This window comes from Spodoptera frugiperda, chromosome 7 (genome assembly GCF_023101765.2).
Source record: "Spodoptera frugiperda isolate SF20-4 chromosome 7, AGI-APGP_CSIRO_Sfru_2.0, whole genome shotgun sequence".
NCBI classification, from domain to species: domain Eukaryota; kingdom Metazoa; phylum Arthropoda; class Insecta; order Lepidoptera; family Noctuidae; genus Spodoptera; species Spodoptera frugiperda.
The window spans coordinates 10,075,042-10,088,297 of NC_064218.1; the positions used below are offsets into that span (position 1 = coordinate 10,075,042).

At 36.1% G+C, this 13,256-nt stretch overlaps 1 protein-coding gene across 2 annotated transcripts in view; it reads right to left on the bottom strand.

Annotated features, from left to right (window-relative positions):
- LOC118265905 (sodium/potassium/calcium exchanger Nckx30C) overlaps positions 1-13,256 on the bottom strand; it is an 88,288-nt gene that overhangs the window by 11,488 nt on the left and 63,544 nt on the right. For both annotated transcript variants that reach the window (XM_035579186.2, XM_035579185.2), the window contains exons 4-6: positions 11,108-11,304; positions 7,476-7,614; positions 6,826-7,078 (exon numbers count right to left, since the gene is read on the bottom strand). In XM_035579186.2, coding sequence (XP_035435079.1) covers positions 6,826-7,078; positions 7,476-7,614; positions 11,108-11,304 — 589 coding nt within the window. The remainder of the gene's footprint in view (positions 1-6,825; positions 7,079-7,475; positions 7,615-11,107; positions 11,305-13,256) is intronic.

Below are 13,256 nucleotides of genomic sequence, written 5' to 3' on the forward strand. Positions count from 1 at the left end.
AATCATACAAAACTCACTAATTATACCATTCACAAAAGCTTGGCAAACTCAAATATGCTTACTGCCAAATGCATTATGACACGTTTTGCCAAATGCCAAACTGCCAGAAACTGAGATTTGCGGCGTATGATAATTTATGGGGCGGTCACGGACGGTTTTGCGGTTTAGCCGCACAGTGGTCGCTATTATTTGACCTAACACTCAAATTAATTTACCAACGTGTGTTATGTAAATTGTAAACACTTTTGAACAATGTTGATCATAATTGAACTTTGTGGTGACGGTATAATAGAGTACATTTTACATTGGTTATTCTCTTTTTGTGGGTATTAGAAGCGCCGATTAAGGGAATGCACATTGATGGAGACTGGGCAGTAGCACTCTCTTATCCTCGTGCGTGTCGCGTCCTGCGCACGCCTCAAAGAGCTACTAGACCATCACAGATGGGGCCCATTAGGACTGATGCTCGACCCGGCGCCTACCCAATGGGTTACCAAGGCTCTCTCTGGCTCGATAAGCAGGAGTAGAAACGGGTGGTTTTAAGTCAGTAAGAGTCTGAAACTTCCTCTTGCTTCGCCCTAGGTGTGAGAAGACATTGAATGGTTTTCACCCACTCAAAAAAGCAGACTCTTATCAATTTACATCTTTTAAGTTGCGATCTTGATAATCTCCAATTCGCTTGATAAGCGTGGAGATTTTGTTTAATTTCGGTAAAGGTGAATAAGTAATACTTTTACGTAAATGCGGGTGAAGTCACCCACCAAAGCTAGTACTATGAGAGACGATTATACCGACTGTATTGTTTCAAGTCAAGGGTGATCCAACAAATGCTTACGGAATTGGGTCAAAGATTGTATCCTGCGGCCTCGTTTCGTTCACGATTCGTGATCGTGCCGGTTCTCAATATTGTTGTAATATAATTTCATGTTTGTTATTTATTAGTTTAGTATGCGATTCTTGTAAGCTTTGGAAAAACTGAAAAGTATATTTCAAGTTAAAGTTTTGTATCTTTCTTTAAGCGCTGTGACGATAGGTTAGAATACATTAAGCAGTCATCCCCTACTCTTCACGTCGTTGTATCGTCACGCCTTTTACCCCCAAAGAGGTAGGCAGAGGTGCACATTACGGCACGTAATGCCATTGTACAATGTACACCCACTTTTCACCATTTGCGTTATAAATCCCATGTAATAGGGGGTAAGCCTATTGCCACATACTAGACACAATTCAAGACTCCGTGCTACTATTGACGAATTTAGCCCAGCAATATTTTGCCTGAACCAAGAATCGAAGTCAAGACCCTGAGATTCGCACTAGCAATAAACCCCTACTCTTCCTATCTTAGCATAAATATATTGGTTACTTCTTTATAGTTTTTGTGCGGGGAGTTCTGAGTAGAACATAAATTAATGCACACAGGTGGAACCGCGTCTAACAAGCATTTTAAAACCTTTTACAAAGGAATTAAAACCGATGAGACATCAGTTGATCTATTAGTTATAAGCTCTAAATCGTTTAAAACCTAAACGAATCAGTTTAAAAATCACTTCGAATAAACTCCAATAACAGTTTAAATAGTTAATGTAACATCGTAGTACTATACAACGTTTACAGCATAAAGTATTGATGGAGAATTAGCGTTACAAGGCCACCGTTGTCAGCGAGGCCTCTTGGCCTATAAAGTTCAAGTGAACGTAGGTAGTAGGTAGTAAGGGCAGAAGGCCAACTGATTTCAGGAAATGATTCCGTATGTTTAGAATGTGATAATGATTTTATTATATTTCATCTAAATTACTCTGTAGATAGAATACAATACACGAAACCAGGCGCCTTAGTCTGCTATTACAATTGTTCTTGAATGGTCGATCACTGATCAGTGCGAGAGGGACGGAGCTATACAACCTTCATAACTCCGTCCCTCTCGCACTGCTCAGTGATTGACCATTCTGACACAATTGTAATAGCAGACTAAGGCCCCAGAACTATGTACAACTTAAAAAAAACTAAAACATTAAATTATGCTTCGATCAACAATACCAACTAGATATCGTGTCAGCGCTAAAAATACGTCTCGATAAATAACAGCTCACTTGAGACGTGAGCTCTTATTTTGTTTAGTTTGCTTTAAAAACGGCCAATGTAAACACGTTTCACAATGCCGCAATGTGTATTCAAGAGTTGCAAAAATAACACTGCTATACAGTCATTTTGCGGAAGGCATACTTGAAGTCGATTTTGTATAAGACGAGTGTGCTGATAACGGGAAAAATACCAGAATGGTCAAATTGACTCCAGTTTTTGAGATAAACGCTTCTAACATTTTCCATAAAATGCTTCAATAAATGGGCCAAATGATGTATTTAAAATCTATTTTTATTGTTTATCTTTACAAAAATACACAAATTAATAATAGTTTGGGGTACCTTTAACTAGAATAAATAAATAAAGATCATTTTCTTTGGGATTTTCTCTTACTTTGTCAGGACAATCTCTTTTCAAGGTCCAACAAACAAAAAAAAAATTGTTTTTACAAACTCTGTGATCTCTTTTCTTTGCTTTTGTAAACTAAACTTGCCACAAATAAAGCAAAAACTGTTAGGATCGTTTAAACAAGGTTTACGTGGAAAACTCATGTTTTTGAAAGGAAAAATTCACTTTAACACAAAACAACCGATTTATAACTGATAACTTCAGGGTCTGATAGCTATAAAGTTAAGTTGTTGCAAATAAATCCGTGAAAAGATAACAAACGTAAGTGAAAACAAATCAATGAACCATAATGTTTGAAATTTTCAATTATTTCTTAGTTTCGTTTATCTCAACAACCAGAGTGAATCAAAAATAAATAAGCATGCAGCGTGAACGTCTAATATGAGTATTAACAGAAACCATTCACAAAATCCCTGCCGCAGATTTTTTGATTTTTTTTGTATAGCAGTGTAATGCCCCAAAAGCAATTCATCGGCCGGAGTGTCTTACTTTCGGTAAGTACATGTAAATTAAGTTATATTATAATTTTTTAACTAACAAATAATATCTAATTTTGAACAAAATTACCGATTTTAAATCACCGCTACAAACGTTTGGCCAAGGTCGGCCAATACGTGCCCAAACTTTTGTGTAACAGAACAGTAGACGCATGGAGTAGATTTATGTTGTAGGTAATAATTTAAAATAATTTGTTACTAGAACTTTCAAATAGGTTAATGCTACTTTTGTGTCTGTTTTTTGGACTCTCATTAGATAGTTACTTATTTCTTTTTTTTTAGTTTTCCTAGCAATCCGTTTACGTGTGCAGAATGGGTCTCGATTGTCGCCAGAGAAAGAGAAGATAACTTTTATAAGCCAGCTAAGAATTCGGTCATATGTTCAGATCACTTTGATAAATCGGATATATCCGGAAATACTAACCGACGTCGATTGGTTAAAACAGCAGTGCCTAAATTACAGGCACATTAATTAATTATATACAATCGAAATGTACTCTTTTATTGGTTGTTTTTTGTTAAATGAAGTTGTGTTGGAATTAATATTTACTTATTAAAAAAGAGTATTTTTGAAAACAGATTCATTTCCCGTCGAATGACCCACAATTGGCAGCAACCGATACTACACTCCCCGTATCTGTTATTGATGTGCAGGTAAGCCATTTTTAATTTAGCAGTAGGTATCGTCAATGTGTGTGAAGTGATATATAATAATTTTATTCAAGTTATGCATTATAATTATATTTTAAGATAAATTATTTTAAGAAAAACACATTAAAAAAACAATCCTATTAAAATAATAAGTACTAGCTTTTGCCCGCATTTCATCGCTCCCGCTCTTCCCTTCTCCAACATAATTTACTCTACAATACAATTTATTATAGGATTAAAACAAAATTAAAACGGTGTAAGTATACATAAGTATGTATATTAACAAACGTAATACCCAAAACATACATAATTTTAACTAAACTTTTACGTTCATATTATAAATTATTCTAGTGTTGAACGCGACTCCATACCTCCTGTAGTAATATTCGACAAAGCAAACTGACACGAAACAAAACGCTGTAGCTCACAAGGCCGTGACAGGAAATAGTACTTTATTTGTTGCTATTTAAAGTTGATTTTACACTTAATGTTATTTGACTTATGTCTTTTCATTTCTAAGTGACAGAATAGGTTTATTGCTTTTCTCTTCTTTTGTTACGAAAGATAGTAAGTGTAAGATAATATTTTAAAGATTTGTGACTTTATTACTAGGTGCGATGGTTGAAATTAGGTTAAACTTAAAACTGTTTTAAAACTTTTCTCTTAGTACGTTAAAAACAAATGCAGCTATATAGGTATAAATTCACGCGGACAGCATTTGGCTTTGATTTTGTACGTGACCCGTTATCTAGTTGGTATTGTTGATCGAAGAAATTATGTGATTAATTGTTTCTATAATATGCATTTCTCAATTGTTTGGCCAATCAAAACGCAACTGCCTGATGAGATGTCTTGAATGCGATTATCGTATCATATCGTGTATCGTATCGTATAATATTTTTCTAAATAGTAAATGTAGCACTGATATAGCTATATTACACCAGTAATGACGATGCTTATCTCTGTCTATTTCCTATCCTAGATATCACCGCTAATTAAGCAATAAACTTTACACAAAAAAAAGATAAACAAAAAGCAAACACGACCTACTCGAGCGGCGTCTCGAGAATAAATGCGCAGTTTCCCCCACTCCGCGGGCAAAAGCGCGCGAATTCATAACTACCGTCGTTTTTTGGCCGCGTTCCAAGTAGTGGGTAAGCTTAAGATGGCGTAGCGTTCGTTATTTAAAGTCTAGAATGTTCTTATCTTGGAACACAGGTTGGGAAAGTTCGTTTGATTAAGTTCGTTACCGTTTTTGGTTAGCAGATGTTGGGGGGACTTGGTTTAGTTGAACTTGTGTTTCGGGCCTTTTATTAGTTCAATATGTGGTAGTATTTGGGTATAGTGTTATATTTTTCTTATTGTTTTTTTTTTTGTATTGTTACGCCTTTTTGTCTCTGAAGAGGTAGGCAGAGGTGCAAATTAGAAGTACGTAATGCCACTGTACACACTTTTTACTATTTGTGTTATAAGTTCCGAGTAATAGAGGGTGGACCTATTGCCATATACTGGGCACAATTCCAGACTCTGTGCTACTACGGAGTAATTTTCGAAAAATCGAAAATTACCAAGTAATAGTTTGCCCGACCTGGGAATCGAGCCCTCTTACCCGTCACACTTGGTGTTCTATACATCTACAATGTGTGAAATTATGATAGGTTAATTAAAGTTGACTTACTCGAGTCATGGATGATAGTAAGTCGTTTCATTTTTATAAGGAACAAGATTTTTAATGGTATTATACTATGACTATCGTGGGCAATCAAGGAAAAATAAGTAGTAACATAATATAACGTATCTCGAATCCAATCAAGGGATCTAATTAGAGGGAATCTGTAGGGGATTGATGAAGTATTTTACTCAATTATATGAGTGTATAGGAGTACCACATAAGTATAATTCTTAATAAATGTCTTTATACCACGTACATTTGTAGGAGTTCTAACTGTTGTAGAAGATCTTGGTGATTGTAAGGAAAGGGAAGGCAGATAGAAGATTAGGGGATTAATTAACTGCACGATTGACGCGGTGGCTGAGTAATTGGCTGCCGTGCAAAGGGTAGCGCGTTTGATCCCCGCACGGAGCAACTCTTTGTGTATTCCACAAATTGTTGCTTTGAGTCTGGGTGTTATGTGATTTTTTTTTTTGGGACAAGCCACTAATTTCCAACCAACTGCAACTTCTGTAAGCCAGGATGTGCAGTAGATACAACCATAAAAACACTGGAACACTGAAGTCCGTGTAACAGTGCTATATGTATGTGGTATACGTAACCACGACACAGGAGAAAATCCTAGTGTGGGGCAACGGTTTATAACGAAAAATGATCCCAGCTTAAAAAAATGTTGTAATGAGTATTTATCTAGAACCTATAATTGTATTTTCAGTTTTCAAAGAGTTTTATCTTACATTCTACTACAACTGTAATTCTTTTTCTCCAATCTATAAAAGGAGACCCAGATTTTCTATATGAAATGAGCAGTAAGGCATCGACTTAAACGTAAACAAATATAACTTTTAAGTGCATCCTCATAAAGTTCAAACTGCAAACTGAAACGAGATTACGATGAAACGAACTATTATTCGTAAACGCAGATCGTATAATCCGGGAAATGTTTATAAATAAAAACATTTTAAACAGGACTTTTGTCGCCATTTGCAAAAAGGTCGTGACTCCCCGTACCGTGGCCGAAATGTGGAACTACAAAACTATGTCAGAGTTTCTCCGAGGAATGCCCACGCTAAAGTATTCGGCAGGCGCGGAATTCTGGCTGTTAAAATATCGGTTTCATCTGCAATAGCGTTTATCAGATAGTTTGCATCCCTCTTGGGGGAAGAAGCCGCAATGCTCAAAACTAGTCGAGGGAACATACCCGCAATGTACGTGTGTACTTGTGTTAAAAACTTTTCTTGGCTCGAAACATGGGACATCTGCTTTTAGTCCGATTATTTTATGTAAAAAAATTATAATATGTAACAAACAGAAAGAGAAAATAACACAAGGAGCAAATATCCTTAGACTTTTTTTATATAAAAGCCTACTAGAAGTCGTAATGGCTTTTGGTACCTAGTTAGTTTGCAAAATGTCTGCATCAGCCGGAGGTTGGCATCAAGTCCATCATTGTACATGTATATGTTGTACAAGAAGTGTAAAATATAAAAAAAAAAAATGTTTTAAGACACTTACCCAACAGTAACATCAAAAATATTGCTGCCGACTGAGCTGGAGACAGCCATGTCGCCGAACCCCTTTCTGGCGACGATGACTGACGTGATGAGGTCAGGAACTGAGGTCCCAGCAGCCAGGAGCGTCAGCCCCATCACCTCTGGAGGCACATGCGCTGTAGCCCCGGCTACATTCGCCCACCACACCATCAAGTACGAAAAGAAAGCTATCCAAACTATAGACCCTATAAATGTTATTGGGAAAAATCTTTTCCCTGAAAAGAAAAAGGTGTGTGTTAGTAAATTAGACCAGTAGATGTTTTAAGAACATAAAATAATATCAAGTGTACATCAACTCTTTGTTCTAAACTTAGATGAAATTACTAAAATAAACGATTATAAGCTAAGCGAAGCTTCTCAGCAGGACCTTCGATTTCAAAATTCACAACATCAGTAGAAAATCTCAATAAATAATCATGAAATAAGAATCAATGGTTTAGGTGGTGAATATTCTTATTGACACATTTGAGATAAGGATATTATTTTTAAATCAAAACCGTCTAACAAAATACTCAACTTAAATAAGTGTGAGGAGCCACTAAACTACACCAGCGCCATCTAGGCAATGCAAAATTTCATTAAAAAACATTAATAAAATAAACAAAGCCATACCTTTCGGTGTTCTTGTATCTGGTAGGGTCATCCAGAGTGGGAAGACAATGGGCGCGACTAACAGGTACGTTACTCGCTTGCGGAACCCTGAGGGCCACGACATGTCCAACGGCGTCGTGTCGTCCTCCAGGTCTCCAATCTGGAACAATAGACTTTGGTTATGGTCTGAATAATTTGATGCCGAAATCTAGAACTTATGTGAATGACATTAAGGGAAGAAGTCATGTGGAAGAAATAGTGAAGAATGATGCATGATAAAGAAATGATAGATGATAGATAGACAATAGAACCTATGTGAAAGACATTTAGGGAGGAAGTCGTATAAACGGGTCTACTGGGTATTAAGAAGGAGATGAATAGACATAGGCTGTGGAAAAAGCTAAAAGAAAGAAAAAGTTAAACAGTAAAATGTCCTTAAAAGTAATGTTTATGAATCATTAAAGAATTGTATTCATTCACAGTTATCAAAACGCCTCATAATTCAACTAACACAAAATAAAACTATGTCAAAGTTTAAATAGCCGGTACGGCGTGAAACAGAGCGTCGTTGAACACAATAAATTTGACTACAAAGGGCTGGGACATCACGAGGACCCAATTTTGGCATTCTATTATGGAGACCCACTCATAAAGCCTTAGATAGTTGGGGGGACAGTTAAAAGGAAAAGTTATACACAAGGAAAAAGGCATTTTGGGGAATGGCACCGGAGACTGTACTGTCAGGCACACACGATTCCCAGATAACAAATTGCCACCTAGACTATGAGAGACTGGACTAAGTGAGATTTTGCGTGAATATACCCCTAATGTTTTTATCATTACTAGGGCTTAAAAGGTTTTCGTAAAACCTTGTTAAATCTGTTTATTATGTTGAGTTTTGTTTATCATAGTGGTTAATGTATTTGTTTAATTTTTTTATACATATGTTAATAATAATAAATTAAGAATAATTATTAATCTTTTTTTAAACATCTGAACACATTCAATTGTCTAGTGTTTATCTACTACTAAATTCACATGTCACACTTGACAGCTAAAAATATCTTCAACACAATTTACAATTCACATTGTTTTCGAAAAATAAGACAGTACCTAATAAATGAAATAATCCAATTGTATTATAATTTTCTAAATGTTTGACAGTACAAATCCCAGCACAGGACATCCACAGTCACATGTCAAAATGGATTATATAACAGAAGGAATAAAAATTGTTAATCACTCTGGATTGAGGGATTTTCATATCCAAAAATTGGTTATAATTATAATCGACAGGCGTAAATTTCATAGGCTGCATTGACTTGTTTTGGTTAAACTTAAAGTTAGTTAAATTATATGTAATACACACGCCATCCATGAGTTCATGAATTCAGTTTTTGACACATTATTCAGTACAATAATGAATGAACAATGACGACAGTGATCGTCTTAAATATATTCATGCCCGTTTTTACCAACTTTAAGGACCCCTAAGTTAAGATAGGTGATAATTTAATTTTTAAACATCCTTTAAAGTGATTTTTCCTTCGTTTAAAGGTAGTTGGTGAATACGGCCATACAAATACAATGAAGACATACAAAGACAGTACAGTACAAGAAGAAAATAAAACACACAAAATACACACACAAGAATGAAAAAGAAGTAAATTATGATATTATGGAAGTGCAGTGTAAATGAGCAGCTGATGACGTCGTGAGGTTCCCACTCAATATGATCCCAGTCACTCCGTCTTGTGTTCACTAAGAACAAGAATGAGGGACTGGGCTAATTAGATGGGAAATGTGAACAATACATCTGGTCTCCTGGCCCCAATATTATTGGGGTGTTCTGCTGCAACTAAACAATGAAGTTGGAAAACAGTTTCCTAAGGCTCTGGATAGGCCTTGTAAAAATTGTAAGTGTGAAAAAAATGGCACATAGTATGAATGAACATGAGCGATTTCTTTAAGCTACATGTAATTCTTACACCCGAATACTGAAACGCTACTCAATTTTAAGTTGCACTTAAATATCGTTCTGTCTCTGTCTTTTATAAAGAATGCGTAGTGACAGAAGTATTCTTGAGAGCGTCTTAAAATTGAATGACGTTTGAGTATTTGACCATTAATGTTATATTAATTACACAGTAAGAATTTGCTTAAAAAAATAAGTAATAAAATCACAATATTTGTAAACTCTAGATAGTTAGTGTGAGTCTGATAAAAAAGAGAATAGTCAAATAGTTTTATAATGGTCTTCTATCTTCCAAGTCTTCTGAAAATGTTGATGAAGATTTCAATCCAACCGACTGGTCCAACCTCTTCGATCGTTCCCGTGGTTTAGAACTATACAAGAACGAAAGGAGTGGGGATCAGTAAGTTGGACAAGAAGGTATCCACTGCATTCTTCTATGACATCTTGAGAAACTATATCTATGTATTTAATAGCCGTTACACAATTGATAGATAAAGAATAATTTCAAATAGATTTATATGGTCATTAATATAAAGTGGTGAAAAACAATTATACAAGGTTATTAAAGTCATATATTACTATTCACTTAGTAATGAGTCAGAAAAGTCTTCTCTCTCGTATGGATTTAGAAATATCTCTGGACTTCTTCCACCTGATGAAGACTTTGGAGTTTCTTTAATATCTTGCAGTTGCTGATTGTTGCTGCATTTGTCAGTGACCTCTATTTACATTGACATGCTCACAGAGATGACGGACAACTGCAGCATTCTGTTGAGGACTGTCTTCTTACTTGACGGCTGGAAGTCAATGTGGATGAGCACAAAACAGTAGTTGAATGAAATAATCTTATACTATAATGCTAATGTTGTTTATTTGTTTGTTTGAGACCCGTTAACGGTGCGGTCAATATGAGCCCAGTGAGTAAAATCGCGCGGAAGTAGCTATGTTTAATCTACGAGAACATAAGAATACAAATTAATAATGAGATGAGTATGATGCTATATGTATGGAAATATTAAACAACAACATAGTTAACATTCATGACGAAAAATCAGTTTCACTTTACGTGGTATAACCTTATCTTAAAAGAACCGAAAAAAGTATTAAGAGACATGTGCCTATCTCTAACCTTTATTAAAACATGCGTAGTCATCACCGATGTCCCATAAAAACAAAGATCTCACCTAGATCTACCTAATTACGGTATCCATCACGATCGCACATAACATTTTCTGGGTGAAAAAATTGAATTTGTGGTCACAAAAACGGTAGAGCCCAAACCGTGCAGATTACTGGGCCCAGGATTCAGGTCGTGGAGTCAATTAATCATTTGCCACGTCGCACACAATGAGAGCCGGAGATGACTGAAACTATAAATCTCTTCGATCGAACAATGGCGTGTTTATCTTGATATGACAGAAGTTTGGGTACAATTCTGTTTGGTTTCTTTCTCGAATTGTTGGAAGTATTTTTGTTGGACACAAAATCTAAAAGATATTGATTGTTAACCACTAAAATTTTGTCATTGTTTTCCTAGTCAAATCATAGACATCTATGATACACGCAAAATAAACCTAAGTTTTCTTTTGGACCAATTTATTTTCCATTAAAATGATGATCATGGTTGTCTTCCAGAGAAGACAACAACTATCTTCATATACTAAGCAAACCATCTTACCTCTTCTATAGCATCTAATTGGACGTCCGCGATCCCACCGTTGGGCAGGTCTAGCGGTGTCTCCTTGGCTTGCGCGGCCGCTGCAGAATGCCTCGCAGCGGCTGCACCAGCGCCGCCGGCTGTCGGCCGTGTCGCCTCCAGCAACACCTTTAAGGAAGCTATCGCGTGCAACTGCGTCGCCTTCTCATCCACCTTGCCTGAGGACAATAGATATAATGGTGGATTATTGTTTGCTAAGGTTAATTTTTTGTGGACGGAAATCTCCATGAATATTCAGATATAAGTAATTTTACGTCAAATTTTAAGAATAAGCTAATTATATTTAACAGTCCCCTGCATAAGTTAGCGAATCATACGTTGTAGTGTTAGGTACCGCGATGGTAACATCGGAAATTTTAAATTATGAACAATTCCACATTAGCAACCACTAACTGAGCCAGATTCATCCAGTTCCCTATTGCAAGAATCATAATCATTTATATTATTCATCATCATCATATCAGCCATAAGACGTCCACTGCTGAACATAGGCCTCCCTCAATGACTTCCAGATAGGCCAGTTGGTTTATATTATTAATTGTTGAAAATTACTATATCAGTGCACCTCTACCTACTCCATTACTCCATTAGAAGCATCTTCCGTATCATACCACAAACTCATGCGACACACTAGCGAGTTTCCACAGACGACAAGTATCTCCACACAAGAATATTTACGGCCGAGTTTAAATTAGTTAGAGAACAGTACTGAGTATAATCTCATTCCATTTGCGTCATGTCCCAACTTGTCTAGAACCAGAACCACTTCAGTTTGACCTATTTCTAGCAACAAGTATAATGTGTGCGGAGTTCCAACCTAGTTTGAGTGCTCAAGAGTTTAAATGCTACATTTTGATATTAAGAGCACCTAGTGGGTGTTTTATTTTGAGGCCTATTTTGAGGGACAATGCGGACTATTTGTGGCGTGGTTATATTTTTTTGTTAAAAACTGTGGCAGGTTTTAGTATGATTGGTATGTACAGCGCTTGGCTTGGATTACATGCCCAGTATTTCACTACTATTTTCATCCATACTCCTAGTTATAAAGGCGTAACGTTATGTGACATAAAAACAATATTGTTTGGTTTTAAATATACATACATACGAGTAGTTTATGGACCCTTAATGAACTATTATGTAAATCTTCAGTCTATCTTCGGTTACTGACAGCTGGTAACTTCTCATCTTCTAAACAGCACTGATGATTAAAACCTGAGGGGAAGGAGAAAGAGCGTTTTGTTGCTTTCAAAGCTCTCTTTCTCGCTCTCACCAGATTTGTCTTCTGCTTCTTTCTTCTAGAAGAGTTCGTTTCTTATATTGGAGTTGGTATTATCAGAGAAATCAGCTGTTATATCTTTTATATAGATTTTTATGTATTTCTTCTTTCTTTCTTTTCTATTCTTCTTCATTTCTTCTATAGAGATTTTTATGAATAAAACATACATAGAAATATAGAAGTAGTGAAAGCTATTGTAAAAAAAACAGGTTACACAAATACAATAGTAAACGACAAAACGCTGCGACAAGTCGCAAGTGACAGTTGTTACCGACGCGACGTCACACGACCCCGTTCCGTTCGCAATGACCCTTCAGACTTCGACTGACAAATACTAGCAAATTGTCGTAGATATATCGACTGATATTATGTTTTTTGTTCATGCCTGGCTTTCCACAAAAACCTCAAACGGTTTTTGATAGAAAATGTTGAGTATTTTTAGTGTTTGGTACAAAAAACACTAGTTAAAGGTTTTAGGGACGTCAATAAAGTACTATCTATCAATCAGTAATTAATAAACAGCTATAAAGAGGATGATGTATAGCGGATACGAATGGGACCGTCGGTATAGGGCGCCCTAGACGGACATATATCGACCAGAGTGGCGAAATACCTATTGAAAAGGGGCTAAATTAAAAGCACCTGTTACCATCGAGCCTGCATGAAAAGACTGATAACTGTTTTTGAAACGAATGAGGTGTTATATGTAAGATTCGTAGCAATTGGTGTTCTAATCTCTGTTTACTCTCGTAGGAGACAGGCGGGAGGTCATGTACCTATGTATAAAAAGATAATGATATAAATAAGATTATAGTGTTCATAAGACTTCTCTGT